This window comes from Sinohyriopsis cumingii, chromosome 11, assembly GCF_028554795.1.
Source record: "Sinohyriopsis cumingii isolate HCF-2022 chromosome 11, ASM2855479v2, whole genome shotgun sequence".
In the NCBI taxonomy this organism is placed as follows: domain Eukaryota; kingdom Metazoa; phylum Mollusca; class Bivalvia; order Unionida; family Unionidae; genus Sinohyriopsis; species Sinohyriopsis cumingii.
Window position 1 is genome coordinate 24761924 of NC_142971.1, and position 16791 is coordinate 24778714.

General features: G+C 34.5%; 1 protein-coding gene across 2 annotated transcripts in view; it reads right to left on the reverse strand.

Moving 5' to 3' along the window:
- Window positions 1–16791, reverse strand: part of LOC149787798 (lipase maturation factor 2-like) — a 151935-nt gene that overhangs the window by 10908 nt on the left and 124236 nt on the right. Inside the window, exons 11-14 of one of the 2 annotated variants that reach the window (XM_089974009.1) lie at window positions 16192–16291; window positions 11123–11238; window positions 5891–6015; window positions 3443–3662 (exon numbers count right to left, since the gene is read on the reverse strand). In XM_089974009.1, the coding sequence (XP_089830135.1) occupies window positions 3443–3662; window positions 5891–6015; window positions 11123–11238; window positions 16192–16291 (561 nt within the window). Of the gene's footprint in view, window positions 1–3442; window positions 3663–5890; window positions 6016–11122; window positions 11239–13736; window positions 13853–16191; window positions 16292–16791 lie in introns of both variants that reach the window. The other variant, XM_089974008.1, reaches the window with a different exon arrangement.

The following is a 16791-nucleotide window of genomic DNA, read 5'->3' on the forward strand; positions in this document are numbered from 1 at the left end:
CAATAGACTTTCATGGCACACTGGAACAGTGTTATATTAGAGATGCTGCCAGGATTTTATCAAAAGTGGGGTTTTGGGGGGAGCTTCTCCCTTGTCACCAAAATAAAGTGTGTGTGTGTGTGAGAAACAGCCATAGTTCAATATTAATTTAACATTCACATATTTGTCTATTTGCTCCATTCTATTAACGCTCAATTGAAATAAAAATTCTCAAAAGATATCTCCTATACTTGTATAAGCTTTAGCATAGAAGCCAATTCAAGAGTACAAAAAAACTACTTATGACAAAAATACTGATTTTCAGGAGCAAATATTGAATTTTAATACTTTAATGCATATGTAACTATTTACAACCATCAGTAAAGTAACTTACTTAATTATTTAATGTCAAAGATGTATGTGTTGCACTCTTGCACCTTCTGAATGGGCACCATGTTCCACTCAGGTGTCCATTCCAATGTACCATCTTTCACTGATGATTTGAATTCTGTGTTATTTATTTTACTGAACTGTTTTCCTTCTTGGGCACGAGCAATAATTTGTGATTTTACTGTGTGAGAAAAGTGTGTGAAATAAATCGCCAGCTACACTAGTAACTAGAAAGGTTTGTTTCTAAAAGAAATTAAATAAACTGAACTTCGATCAAATTACATCAAGGTTCTTTCTGGCATTTAAAAAACCTTAAAGGATGAGTTCTTGATGATGAAGCAGTTAGCTGATGTTTAGTAGCTTTTTTCACGCTGTTTTGTCACTGATGCCTCCATACCCAACAGCGAAATCAGTATTACACAATTTGCAAATTGCAAGGTTTTGCTCCTTTACTAGACAATTTCACAAATCTAGACAGGAGAGCAAAACTGTCCCTCTGGTTCCATTTTCTTTTCAAGAGAAAATTCTGAAACTTCTGCTTTCCTTTTCAACATGATTAGTAGTTGAATACTATGAAGATGAGATACAGTGATAGCAAAAATTGTTTGCGCAATGTTACCTCAATTTGGATGAACCAATCATAATTTAGGACTTGATATCCCTTTATCCATGCGATACATTTACCCTCAGATTGGAACCGGGTGAATGTCATAAACAGACAATTGCAAGGAAATTTTCAATTTAATGGATTTTTTAACAAGAAAAACATACAGCCGTCTGCTGTCTGAAGCAGCTTATGCATAGCTAGCTTAGTCAGCTTGAACAAATTGGGAAACTGTTTTTATGGTTGTTACATCTGTTTTCCACATCTCACAGACATCTCTGCTTAAAATAAGATTTTATATTAACATGAGCTCTGCCAAAGTTTGACTTTCTTGAATCAGTGCTTTATTGTCTACAATTCCAGGTTTCTTATCTGTTCCATAATACTGTATTTTGTTTCAAGTCTGCTTGTTCTGACTCTGGTATTTTGATCAAGATGAAAATCCTTGCACTTTAATTTCTTTTAAATTCTTATGTATTAAATATATCTTAACCCTTAGATATTTTGTAGCACAAGATCCATCAGTGATAATTTGTTGGAGAAAAGAAATCGAAATTGCACTCTATTTTTAGACTGCCTGTGTTTCATTTGGGGTTGGTACTCTGCCTTTTCTACATTTAATTTGAAAATAACACTGAATGGAGCATGACTTGCATGCTGTTTGGTTTTGTCCATCCATCCAAGTAGTATTCAACATCTTTTCTAGTTCAAAAATCACTCACTGGAATTTCCAGTAACACTCTTCCAGCTTCAATAATATCAATTACTTCAACACTTTAAGAATCATGGATATCATTAGTATCATTAGCCAGTATTTCCCCAATGAAATAATCAGAAGCTGAACCAGTTTGGGATTCAGACATTTTGAGTTTTCATGGTAGCCCATATTTTAAAAATGCATTTGTGAAACTTTGCTGATGAACACAAGGTTAAAACTATGACATAATGTTTGTTCCAGGGGCAATGTGTAAACAGTTGTCTAAAAAGACATATGTTGTGAAAGCACTATGAGGCCTCTACCAGTGGCATGACATGTTACGACAAGCAGTTTGAGGCCTCTACCAGTGGCATAACTGATGTCACATCAAGCAATATGAGACCTCTACCAGTGGCATGACTTATGTTGCGACAAAAGCTTTAGTTAAATAAAAATTGTATATTGTGCAAAGTACATTTTTGTATGCATCACTTTAAAACTAGTTAGTGGGAGTTCTCATGCATCACTGCTTTTGAAGTGCACAAGTTTTACACTTTAGTGCCCTGACAGCATCTCTTTTATAGTGGAGGACCAATCTAATTTTGTTGACTTGTACAAATTCATACAATTTTGTGTCATAACTAGTGATGGGAATTGGTCAGAAATTCATAATCGATAATCGGTTCCACTTAACCAACTGATAATCGATTATAATCAGTTACTAAGAGCAAGTTTTAATTTTTGTTTGTTATACAGTTATATCTTTGATCAAGAGTTCAAAATGTGAACAAATGTACAGGAGTAATCTCTTTTAATGACACGAATACTTTAACCTGATAAAAATATTACATTTTTGTCTATTGTGTTGTGTGTTATTTTTGTTCTACAGCTTTGTTAAATGAACGCAACTTTTTATGGCTGATAACTGAAATACTGCTACAATCCCCCAAAATCCTTTCATTCACATGTGATGTGTCTATAATTTTAGGTGTAGAAGGACATGGTTTTCTTGTTTGTCATTGTTTACAAATACTACAAATAATGTTGCATTTAAACTGAAACAAATCATCAAAATGTGTTTAAATTTATTAACTCAACTATTTAACAACTTGATCATGTAATAATGGCTATATGTTCCTAGTTATGAAATTTTGCACCTATGAAATATCCTATGGTTTAATATATGTAGTTGTGAAGGGAATTAATATATTTCAGGTCAACTTTAGTGGCTGGGTGTTTTACTAACCTTTGTGCTTTGCATACAACTAAAAGGTAGTCTTCCATTACACACAATCGATTATGGAGTTCGCAATTGATTATCTTATTGGTTTCCTCAACCAACTGATGATCGATTATAATCGATAATCGGAACAACACTAGTCATAACTACAATTGATATGGTTTGGATGGTATTTCATGTAGAGGAAACTGGAGAAACAATTCAGATAGGATGGGCAAACAGTTACCTTTGCACATGCTTGGAATGGGCATCATGCTGAAACCTGCCAAGTTACAAAGTTAATGTTATATTAATGGCCCTGGCAAGGAAAGACGTGTATCTTCCTAATGTGCCATATTTTCTTTGTGATGCATGATCTCATAATATATGGTAAGCACTACAAGGGTTTGCATACATTTAACTTAACAAAAATGACATTTTTGAGCAGCCTTTTTCTTCAAAATAAGCTATATATATATTATATCTCAATAAAAGTATCTGACAAAAGGATGCAAATTGTTCAGAGTCATCAGTTCATCTTGTAAATAATTACCTTCCTGGCCCAGTACTGGAGTCTGTGAAGTGATAATGATACAGCTTGGCTCTAATGAACTTGGGAGGTTTGTCATGGAAGGGGTTTTGATCCATTAGTTGCAGCACTTCTGGCTGGTTGACAAAGAGGCGATAAACAAGGTGAAGAAACCAGGGATTGTGCTGGTAACTACCTAGTGCTGCAAACCACATCTGCCAATCGAGTCGAGGCTGGTGAGGAGCTGAAATGGACAATCCAACATCAAACAAATCAGTGGCATCAAAATATGGGAGGCTGGCAATACTGATAGTCAAAATCTGAGAGCCAAACCATGCACCTGGATTTACCAGCCTGATGACCATGTTTGGACATGCAGGGAGATTTATGACCACTAAGGCAGCTAAAATAATGGAGCACTCTCTACCTTAAACTCCAAGCCACCTGACCCATCACTTCAAGCTTTTTAGCAAACAAATGATCAAATTCTTTCTAACCATTTCACATGTACCCAGTAACTTAAGTTAATGCAAGTGAGATATGTATCGAGTGTCCTTGTGAATTTGTCACATAATGTTGTCATTGTTTAATCTGTATTACAAGAACAAAAAAAACCCATAATAAGACTGTAAATAATCCAAAGGTGTTCACATATAACAACAATAGTGGAAAAACACTTTGAGCAAGAGAGATAAATATCGCAAGTGTCCTCACCGACTTGAGATGTTGCACTTTGTGCATTTTGTTTTTAATGTTCAGCTGAAGTGATAAGAACTAAAAAATGCAAAAGAAAACCCCAAAAGTGTTGAATAACAATAACCACATCTGTTACTGGGACAGGTTAAAATACATGCAGTGTGTACTAATGATTAGACAATAAAGAACATATATGATACTGTACTGGAGCATAAGATCAGAAAAAGAACCATGCTCACAACCCTGTTCCCAAATGTGAAAATTCGCATAAATATGAGCAAATTTCAGAAAATAATGATTAAAACAATAATCAGTATCTTTTAACTCAATACTACACAGACTTTCTCAGTGGATGGGTCAACAATCCAAAAAGTATAACTTGCATTTTATGATACTGGCATCATGTACAGCATGTCCAGAAAAATGTACAAGCTGAATATACAACCTAGTGGCGGTAAAGGAGGGTTATGGGAAGAGCTACGAAGAAGGTCTTCTCTTCATCTTTAATTTGTCTTTCCATAATTGCTGGATTTAAGAGGTTGTTACTGAATTCACTAAATAACACTCCTTCAACAATAGATGGCAGCCATTTAAAACCATGCATGCTTCAGTATGATGATCAAACCTAGCCCATTATTCTTGAAATAATTTAAGTAAAATATCTCAAGCTCAAAACTGCCAAAAACAGATATGATGCCCAAGTGCACATATAACATGAACATTTGACACTCTAGTAGTAGGACTAAAGTCAAGAAAAATCTGAATGTTCAGTGAAGCTTGGTTTATTCTCATTTAAGTTACAGACTGTGGAGAGTTAGGGACTTTAAACTTGAGTCTGAGATTCAAAATGCTTTAAGAATAGGAGGCCTAGGTCACAGAAGTACAAAGCAAATGTGTTACCACTCAGCAGCAGTGCAAAAACAAATGGAAACAAAAAATAGTAAAATGCCTTTAACAGCATTTCATATAGTGAAATCCACAGTATAAAATTGCTGTGGTTATGCAGAGAGTGTCACATCTGTCAGTACAGTTGTGGACATGTTTTTGATAGGAAATGGGGCCTTTTGTCTTCTCAGCTCTGGATTGCTGCTTGACAACCACAGTTGATGAGACTTTGTACCCAATAAAAAAGCAAGCTCTACGAACATAAAATTGACAAAAAAATGTGAAATTCCTTTAGCATTTACAATTTTAACTCACTACATACACTTGCTTAAAAGTCAAGTCCAACTGCAAACAACACAGACCCTGATGTGCCATCTTTTAATGCACAGGCTAATCAGAGTTTATGTTGTTTGTTCAACTGATTACTTGTAGCAAACTGCCTTGATCTAGATCTGCCAGCACATTATATAACAACAAAGCTGGGTCTATGCACTCTGCAGTTGGACTCCACTTATAAGCATGTAGTTTGTTAATATCTTTATTATATAGCTTCATCTTTTATTTAAGAAACAGAGAAAAATAACCCCCCAGCAAAACAAGAAACAGGTCCATCAGCCAATGAACCTTCACATGGATATATATATACACACATACACATACATAGAGAGACAACAAAAGCCAGCAAAACAAGAAACAGGTTCACCAACCGCAGATAATGTGAACCTTCACATGGATTATTATAAACAGAGACAACAATGTGCAATTAAGCACCTAAGAAACTAGTCTTTATTCATCAGGGATGATGACAACAAAGACACCACATAACAAATGCTCTTACAATAAGCATTACTATAAGGAAGACCTTTTAAAGTTCATATCACTCTATCTCACCAATTATGGAAGGTCTTCGAGTTACATTTCCTGGCTTGTACAGAAACTCGTATTCTTTCCATCCACGATCCATGTAATTACTGCCTTCAATGACAACCTCTGGTCGACCTCCAACACCTGTCATCCTGTAGTCAAGTATAACACAAATTAGTTGTCATTGTGAAATATTAAGAATGTTACATTTGTGTTCAAGTTTCAGCTTCTTATATCTTTGCAAAGTTACAACTATTTTAGACCTTTTAAAAAACAAACCCTTATTATTATTTAAATACAGAATACATCTTGTTCCCTGATTCAGCCATAAAAAATCCATTAAGGGAATGAAATGAAATGAAAAACCAAAAATTGAATGCAAATTTTCAGTGACTGTGACCAATACCACAAGGTTAATGGGTGAGTGAACATCAGAGATGCTCCCAGGATTTTATCTTAAGGGGGATTTCCCCCTTCCCACAAAAATAAGGGGGAGTAGAACAAGAAGGAAGGGGAAGAGGAAATGGCCATAGTTCAATATTTACATGACACTTTAATATCCATCTCTCTTTCTGATCTACTCTGTAAGACCCCTACTAAATTCAAAATCTTAAAAAGATGTTGCTTTTAGTTGTAAAAGCATTAACTTGTTGATTGTTTCTCAGCATAATTTATTTCTTATCTGTGTATAAATATTGTTCTGTACTGAGAACTCCATTTCACAGATCACAGTATTGTTTTTTGAAAAATTCTGTTCCAAAAAAAAAAGAATTTTCACAAACATAAGCTCTGCCAAAGTCTAACTTTCTTGAATTAGCACTCTACTGACTACTATGCTAGAGTCACTATTCCGTAATGCTGTATTAGGATTTTAAGTTCACTAATGCCATAGTCTACTTCTTTGACAGAGGTATTTTAATAAAATAAACATCTTTACTGTTTAATTTTGTTTCTAGATTCTTTTTTTTAGATTTACTGTAACCTTTATATCAGGGTTATATAGTTTTGTAGCACATGATCCCACTGGGTTAAATTATGACGAGAAGAGAAACCAAAAGTGCACTCTACTTTAAAACTGTATTTAATTTGGCTTGTTTATCTGCCTTTTCTACATTTAATTTTGAAATATCGTTGAAATGAGGGGATGGCTGGCATGCCTTGTTTTTTTCCATCCAGCATGAACATTGGGTTCATATTTAATGTGATTTTTGGTTCAAAATCACTCACCTGGTATCTCCATTTACACTTTCCCAGTGTCCTAAAATCTGAAATACTTCCTAGCTTTAAAAAAAGTTGTCTTCATTACTATGATCAGCCAGTATTTGCTGAATGAACTAAATCATCATCTAAAGATGGACAATGCCGGGAATTTTGGGTCTCCTAGACAGGTTGTATTATAAATGCGCATTTGTAAAACTTCCTTGATGCAAGGTTGAAGCTTCTATACAATACTTATTATGGGCCCCAATGTGCCAATCAGATTTAGTTTAACAACCGTTTGTATCAAGATAGATGTGTAAGGAGTTATGAAAAAATAAACGTTGCAACAAGCTCTACAATTTCTACCATTTCTACAAGCACTTTAAGGGTGATTGACTGAATAAAGGTGTATTCTGCACAGAGTACTTATTCATATATGAAACCTGAAATTCATTTGTGAGAGTTTTCATGCATCACCACTTTCCAAGTTAGCCAGTTCGTAAAATTTTTGCATGAATCATCTCCGGAACATGATGCAGAATGAACTGCCCTAGCATCATGATGATTCATTCTGAGCATGAACAAAATCCTCCAGCAAGGGGTTCATGCAATACAAGCAAACACAGTTTTTCAAAACTCAAAACCCTAACACAAATTTTCAATGTGACAGAATTAATTGTCTTAGTTTCATTTGAAGTTGTGCCAAGTATAATGAGAATCTATCATGGCCTTTAGAAAATAATTGCCAATTAAAAAATGTAACTGCTGATGATTGGTGGCAGAAAAGTGGCTGCTATGTTCACTTCACACTAATGTAAAGTTTACAGAAAGTGGTTATGAATAACCTTTATACATGGGTAAAAATGTGCCAATTTATGAATCGATGGGACAAAGTAAACTTATTCTTTATGCAACGGTGGTCTTTATATGAAGATGATTACTATAATAGTTTTGACCGTGTACAATTAAATAGGACATTACTATACATTTTGCCACTGTTAAAGCTTTTATACAGCAGTGTTTTCATTCTGATATACAGGAGAGGTAATTTATTTGTATAAAATCGGCACAATTTTGATGACAATCCAAGGAAACAGTAGTTTAAAGGTCTTTTTCCTATTTTTATTAATGGTGGCCACATTTTATGGCAGATCAGCATTACTAGCACAAAATTTAAAGTCCTTTACACATGGCTGTTTTCTGTCAAGCTTGGTCAGATTCTCTTAGTGTTTTATGTTAGGAACCAAAGTTTACATTTTTTTTTTTTTAAAGTGACAGTAGCCATATTTGAAGTAATGTCAGCACAAACCTGATACATTTTCAGTCCAGGATGCTTTCTACACGTTTCATCAAACGTCTGGGGATTAACAAATGTTGAAAAGTTTTAGCAATGGCAGGCAAGTCAGATGGATGATTGGCACATACTGTTGAAATGTGCAAACATCTTCATACCATTATGATTTCTGTCAAGTTGGATAAAAAGTTTGTTGACAGATGCATGACAGCTTTATTAGATCATGGGACTGCATAATTTGCATAAATTTTTAAGTCCTTCATGCCAAGATGCTCTGTGCCAAATTTGGTCAAAACTGTTCTGGTTTAGAATAATGTCTGAAGAGTAGCTTTTGACAGATGCATGATGCACGGCAGACACGATGCCAGAATATAAACCCTCTTGGCCTTATGGTTGGTGAGCAAAAATTAACAAAGTACCACAAATTGTAATCTCCAGGAAACTACACTGATGCATTCATATAATAAAACAGTTTTCAATACAATGCAAATGTAGAATACAGTCAAACATCTCCTAACCATCACCTTTATGTAGCATTCACCTGGTCACAATGGACATTCTAATTTCCCTCTGGCAAATTATCTAAGAGAAGTCCCATACATAATGGTCAGCTGCTTTCTGCAGTAGGCAGCCACATGTATTCTAACCAAATAATGGTTTCTCCCTGCTTTAAGCGGTTACTATTGACAGTGACCACTCTGTGCATGCAAATTAAGCTTTAATTTGATGAGGAAAGCATTTATTAGATAAAATAGTATCATTTGAATAACTGTGTAAACATTTCTTATTCGCTTATATGCAATGTACTCTGGTCAGTAAAAATCAAAGATGTCAATGGGTCCAAAGCAAGGCGGATTTTATCATGAGGGACTGCACATTAACTAAATAAAAGCATCTTGACCCCTTAATAGCCAGGGAAAAAAATATTCCTCTTTACTGTATTTAGGTGCATGGGTTGAGATGTTTTTTATTTAAAAAAAGACTGTTCTGGCCCCTAAATGCTAAGAAAAGAAACTACTGTTCTGAATCATAGAAACAAAACGATTTATCATAAAATTTGAAGAAAACACTATGATGAGAAAAGACAAATATAGTTTGATATATTGTTTTAAATATGAATATAAAATAAAGCCATCTCTGATAAGAATTAATCTTTGAGAAGCTATTCAAGTTAGATCCCTTTTCATCAGGGTCATTCAATGCTGCAAAGGCATTCCGAGTTTTTCAGTTCATGTGTTACTAACAACAGTCACATCAAGTTTCTTTTCATTCCAAATCCCAAACAAGCTCCCCATCGAAGTCTGCTATCTCTTGTTCTCTGCAAGTTGAGCAACTGCTTGATCCAGATATGTTTGAAATGTAAACAGCTCTTCCTAAGTTTAATTATACAAGCTGGCCAAACAAAGAGCCAATCCTCTGATTTACAATCCAATATATTCTGTTAATTACTGTTTCATCATGGTGCTTAAAACAAAAATACGCTGTTCATTTTTTTTATTGAATGATATTTGTTCAAAAGACATTTTTACCTGCATCTGTTTACAAAGGATAAAGTCCAGTTTGACATTTCCCAGGGGGTGGGTGCTACTGATAGGTTTGACTGCATTATCATATTTATCCTTGAGGTTCGAAGAAGGCAAACAAAAATAATTCAACTGAGATTGTGAATTGTGAATAATATTACTTTAGCATCTTTAAATATTTACTGATACACGTACATTCCATTCCCCATGGTTAATCACATGAAAGTTTTAAAAATAATTGATGGTAATCACTTTATTATTATACCCATGCCTTAACAATGTGGATGTTGCGATTTCCCATTTGACTGTCCATCCATACATACTTTCACCCAATCATAATCACATCTCCAATTTTATTGCAAAATTTAAGTAAATTTTATGTACAAGTGGTGCAACAAACTAAATAATGCAATCGCCTGTCATTGTAAATAGTTATGTATTTTTATTACTGCATACTTCACTCCCTTTTCCCCTTGTTCCTACTCCCACAGCTAGTGATCAAGGTGGTCAAAAAGCAAAATCCATTACATATATGATGCATATTTCTGCTAGGACTGTATATTAAACTTTCATCAGAAAATATCTGAAAATGTCAGAGTAACTGAAAGTTCTGTACATCTGAACTTTGGCCCCCTCAGGAAGCCCATGAGTGGGAGGTAAGAAAGCCCCCACCATTAGCGATGATTAGAATAAAGGCAACATAACAACAAGATCAGTAGACTGCCACCCAGTGGTCTAGGAGGTGAGGTCATAATGGACAGATGGAGGGTTATGACAATATCCCTGATGCTTCTAAAAGTGTGTGCGTGATTTGGATTTTTAACATAGCTTTAAAAATGTTTAGTCATATCGTTACAATGTATGCAGTGTGGCAGTTTATAGTGATGTCTAGCACTGGGGTATCATGCCGCAAACATGTAGCATGATGTCCCACCCAATCACATTATCATGATACCAGGCCGACCAGTCCTAACACTAACCTCTTAATGCTGAGCACCTAGCGAGGCAGCTGTTAGTACCATTTTTATAAGTCTTTGGCAGGACTCGGCTGGGGATCGAACCTACAACCTCCCACACCCGAGGCAGATGTTCTAACCACCAGGCCACCAGAGCAGTTGCTTTTTAAAAGAAGCATGGATATAATGAAGGATTCACTATCTAAACTATTATCAAATTTGATCTACATATGTTGTCTATAACATGCTTGTGAAAGATTTAAAAAAAAATCCATGGTCTCCTTACGTTCTAAAGAGTCCATAAGAACTTGTAATCTGAAAGGGTTCAAGTTTATCATGCCAGGTGCGCAGAGAACTGGGGACACTGTAATATGTGCTGGTTTCTAATGAAGTATAGGGAACCTGTGATGAAAGAAATAGCAAAAATCATGCTTCAATGTGAACAAAAATGTGTACTTTTAAAGAGTCATTACAATTTTTTTTTAAATAAAGTTTAAAAAGTATGGTACACCCTCATTATAATGCTGTTCATGTGTATATGCGTGTGATTTGGATTTTTAACGTAGATGTAAAAAAAAAAATCAGTCATGTTGCTATGATGTCCGCAGTGTGGCAGTTTATAGTGATGTCTAGCACTGGGGTATCATGCCGCAGACATTCAGCATCATATCCCACCCAGTCACATTATCCTGATGCCGGGCCGACCAGTCTTAATACTAACCTCTTAATGCCGAGCGCCTAGCTAGGCAACTGCTAGCACCATTTTTAGAAGTCTCTGGTATGACTATGCCAGTGTTCAAACCCACGACCTCCAGCACCTGAGGTGGATGCTCTAACCACTAGGCCACCGGAGTGGTCACTATCCATGTGAGCCTTACAGTATACTGTCGTACTGAAAGAACACCTTCTAATGAAGTGCATTTTAATTTTACAGCCACTTAATGAGATCCATGCCCACCTTATCATAGTAATCATGTTATAATGTAAAGCTTTACAGTGAGAAAGTGCTGTACTCAATCAGTGTTTTCTTTTCACACAACAAGCTCTTTATGTTCATCAGTGTATAAATTCAAGACTTGAAAAATGCACAAAAAATCTTGGAAAAAACATGATCAAATACAGTACAACCTCACCATAAGGCTTGGTCATGGACCCCCTTCCTTGTTTAATAGTAATATTATGCATAAAATACCTCTATATTCACCAAAAAGACTACACACTTGTATGGCTCCCATGAACAACATTATAGCAAGCGAGTGCTGTAATCAAAATATGCAACAACTTGAATAATATTAAGTTTGTTAATTTCTAAACCAAGTATTTTCAAACCACTGTTATTACCAAATATTAATTTCTTTTTTAATTAACAACACATTTTATTGACACTGCTTGAAAAATGTCTTGCCCATGATGCACTTAAGACAAATATCTGACCACAATAACTTTTGAGGCTGACTGAAGGATAAGAGTTTGGAATTGAGAAGTTTCTTTTCATTACTGCCCCTAATTCTATGTGGAGAAAAGAAGCCATATATGAGTTGAATAACCACTTAAACCCATGCAGGATTACCCGTATCATGTTATACATTAATTGCTCACATGAATTTGTGTGCATGTGTATTACTGGTATAATGATAAAAGTTAAATATTAAAAAAATACTAATAAAAGTTAAATAAAAACAAATCACCACAATCCTGATTTGTCATGCCTGATGAGTCAGAAGTGCTAAGGAAGAGTAAAATTAAGCATAAGATGTTATAATTTAAACATACATAGGTTATGGTTTACTTTACACAAAGGAGTAAAAACATACATAGGTAATGGTTTACTTTACACAAAGGAGTAAAAACATACATAGGTAATGGTTTACTTTACACAAAGGAGTAAAAACATACATAGGTAATGGTTTACTTTACACAAAGGAGTAAAAACATACATAGGTAATGGTTTACTTTACACAAAGGAGTAAAAACATACATAGGTTATGGTTTACTTTACACAAATGAGTAAAAACATACATAGGTTATGGTTTACAAAGGAGTAAAAACATACATAGGTTATGGTTTACTTTACACAAAGGAGTGAGAAAAAATGTTTTACAAAATCTGGACTAACACCAGCAAAACTTGATATCAACAAACACTAATTTATTTTGACTTCAGAAAATACATTCATGTCTAGCAAAATGTCATTTATCATCTATCAAGGCTGTTTAATCTCATTGTACTTATTTTTTTCATGCAAATACCAAGTGAAAAAATATTATCATTAATATTGTATAAAATCAGTTTTGTATTTAAATTACGAAATTGTTCTAGGTCATGAAAGAAATAAATGCAAATAACTGACAGAAAGGAATTATGTATAGCAGCATTGGTTCATCAATACTTTCACAGCAAAAGAAAATCATGTATTTTATGCAAGTATCTACTAGTAAAGACCTGAAGTAAAGTTACATTTTCACATCCAGTCATGCTTGTCCTGTCTTTCCCTTTGGTTCCGACACGAACTACAGGAGATCAATGGTGAAATCAGGCACTCATCCATTTGGGATATAATTAACGTTAAGTTCCATTTTCTGTCTTGTGACAAACGTTTATCAAAGCAACACACATCACCTTTAGCCTAATGTACAGAAATGGCTGTTTACAACAAAAATTAGTCCTCAGACATAGCACATAGATTCAGAAGTCATAATAACTGAAGGCCAAACATTAAAAGGTCAAGGTCAAGGTTATAGGAAGTAGAAGTCAGACATTTTCAACATTTTAAGCTGGTTAAACAATGAATTCAACTGCAAAATGTTTCTTATACCCTAAATTACTATTTCTCACACTCTCTCTATTTCTCCTTTATGGCTGATTACAAAGCTTCAAATAAGAAACTTGTGCAAGTATACCTTCTAAACAAGCCATACGAGCTTGTCAAATGAAAGTCGCCTAGCTGGGATCGCAATGTGAAAAGTTCTGGGGTCACTAGTTTCTTTGCCTCTTTATGGATAGATGTGTAAGGGATCTACAACAGAATTAAATGATAAGCATCATCTGACAAATTTTAGCATTAAATCAAGCAACATAGAAATGAATAAATAAAGGTTATCCAACATAAATCAGTTTAGAGAAATGTACCCTAAGTTATGTTCATCTCAATACACATGGTTTATATTCAAATTTAAAAAAATATTCTGATCCAAAGATCGAAACATAAAGAAAAAAGATCTTTTATTTAAATGATTCCTTTTTTTAATGTATTAGATGATGAGATACCTCAGTGTGACCTTGGGAAAGGCACTTAACTCTCCTCTGCATGATACAGCGTATATTGTGCTAAAGTACCATTAAATACCAATCAATCAATCTGAATCTTTCCTTGTATCTATGAATTATAAAAGAGGATAAACTTGTAATGAATTCTCCAATATCATCTTTACAAACAATGCCTGACTTACATAAAATTTCTCAACATTAATTTTAATTTGTACTCAAAAACCATGACCATGGCATTTAGAAATTACAATTTGTACAACAATTTTTTGAAGCAGGGCTGTCGTTACAATTTGTAAAATTTGTACAACAATTTTTTGAAGCAGGGCTGTCGTTACAATTTGTAAAATTTGTACAACAATTTTTTGAAGCAGGGCTGTCGTTACAATTTGTAAAATTTGTACAACAATTTTTTGAAGTAGGGCTGTCATTACAATTTGTAAAATTTGTACAACAATTTTTTGAAGCAGGGCTGTCATTACAATTTGTAAAATTTGTACAACAATTTTCTGAAGCAGGGCTGTCATTACAATTTGTAAAGTTTGTACAACAATTTTCTGAAGTAGGGCTGTCATTACAATTTGTAAAATTTGTACAACAATTTTCTGAAGCAGGGCTGTCATTACAATTTGTAAAGTTTGTACAACAATTTTCTGAAGTAGGGCTGTCATTACAATTTGTAAAATTTGTACAACAATTTTCTGAAGCAGGGCTGTCATTACAATTTGTAAAGTTTGTACAACAATTTTCTGAAGCAGGGCTGTCGTTACAATTTGTAAAGTTTGTACAACAATTTTTTGAAGTAGGGCTGTCATTACAATTTGTAAAATTTGTAAAACAATTTTCTGAAGCAGGGCTGTCGTTACAATTTGTAAAGTTTGTACAACAATTTTTTGAAGTAGGACTGCCATTACAATTTGTAAAATTTGTACAACAATTTTTTGAAGTAGGGCTGTCATTACAATTTGTAAAACCACTCCAGTGGCCTAGTGGTTAGAGTGTCTGCCTCGGAAGTGGGAGGTCATGGGTTCGATCCCCTGCCCAGTCACACCAAAGACTTACAAAAATGATACTAACAGCTACATTGCTTGGCGCTCAGCATTAAGAGGTTAGTGTTAGGACTGGCTGGCCTGGTATCAGGATAATGTGACTGGGTGGGACATCATGCTACATGTCTGCAGCATGATGCTCAGTGCTAGACATAACTATAAACTGGCACACTGCAGACATCATAGTGATATGACTAAAAAATTTTTAAAGCTACATTAAAAATCCTAATCACACACACACACACACACACACACACACACACAATTTGTAAAGTTTGTACAACAATTTTTTTTAAGTAGGGCTGTCATTACAATTTGAATCTTCAACTAGTTTACTGTTAAAGCTAAATTTATGCAAATTTGGTGAGGCGTTATAATTTTGACTTCGAAAGGTATTCAACTTGGGAACATGAAGTTTTATACAAACTGATCAGTGACTCCATGCTATGTGATAAGCTACAATATTTTTCTGAAAAATCAGGAAATTTGTTTCACCCCATTACCTTATTGTTGAATTGTAACCTAACAATTATATGTTCCATAGTCTCATGTGAATTTATGTGCACGGTCTGAGTGATATTCTGTGGATGCCATTCTAGAAACATCAAGCAGAATTTAACTGGAAACAAAAACTTTAACAACATTCTGCCCACTATATCATCTAGCAAAGTGGTTAATTCTCCATGAAAAAATACTGTTGCTATGTGTGTTGCTTTATTGTATTTGGTGTATGACAAAGATACAAATCAAGAAGCCTAGGGTATAAAGATCACTTTAACATGAAAATTTGTATATAAACCTCACAATGCCACTCCTGCCAGGAAAATTAATGCTATGTCTCTCTCTTCTAATTACCTATCCTCTACAAAAATTGACAAATATGAACAGGAACACTAACAAACATGAATACTAACAGTCAATATCCAGAAAAGAAATAATGTCTTGCAATTTGATAATTTAGTTCTGGAAATATGTCTTCTTATATGTCTGAATGCTATTTCTTGCTTTATCTTTATGAAGGCAAACAATGTAATTTACTCACCAGGCTGATACCAAACATCCCTGCTGCCAAGGCACCAAAGAACAGACACTGAACTGCAGTAATGTTCTTCCATATCCAGGTTTTCTCCCTCTGAAAACAGCTAACAAGGAGAAAATATATGTTTACAGAACAGTTATCATCTCAAGAAAAATGATTATGAGGCTATCCCTTAAGATGCTTTTTAGTAACTGACTCATCAAAACTGCTGTTACAGTTTTTCTTTGTCCCCCTCCCCAAATCAATTCATGGAATTTTTCCAAACTTTTGTTGTGCGCAATAGCCAATACCGAACTATAAAACTGTTTAAAAACAAGACGACCATACTCCTCTTGGCCCAAGAGGGACTGATACTGACTCTACATTAGAGTTTAATGATATTTTTTCTAAATGGACCTACTATGTTAGTACTTCACAGGATAGTTTTGTAAGAAAGAAAGAGCAACAACCTACAAGTTTGATAACATTAAAAATATAAATTTATTTCTCTAAAATACAAAGTGAAAGAATTAAAAATAATTTACAGTATGGTGTGAATAACTATTCAATAAAATAGTTATAGCAATTCCAATTGATCGGATGCAATCCAGTTACACTCCAAAG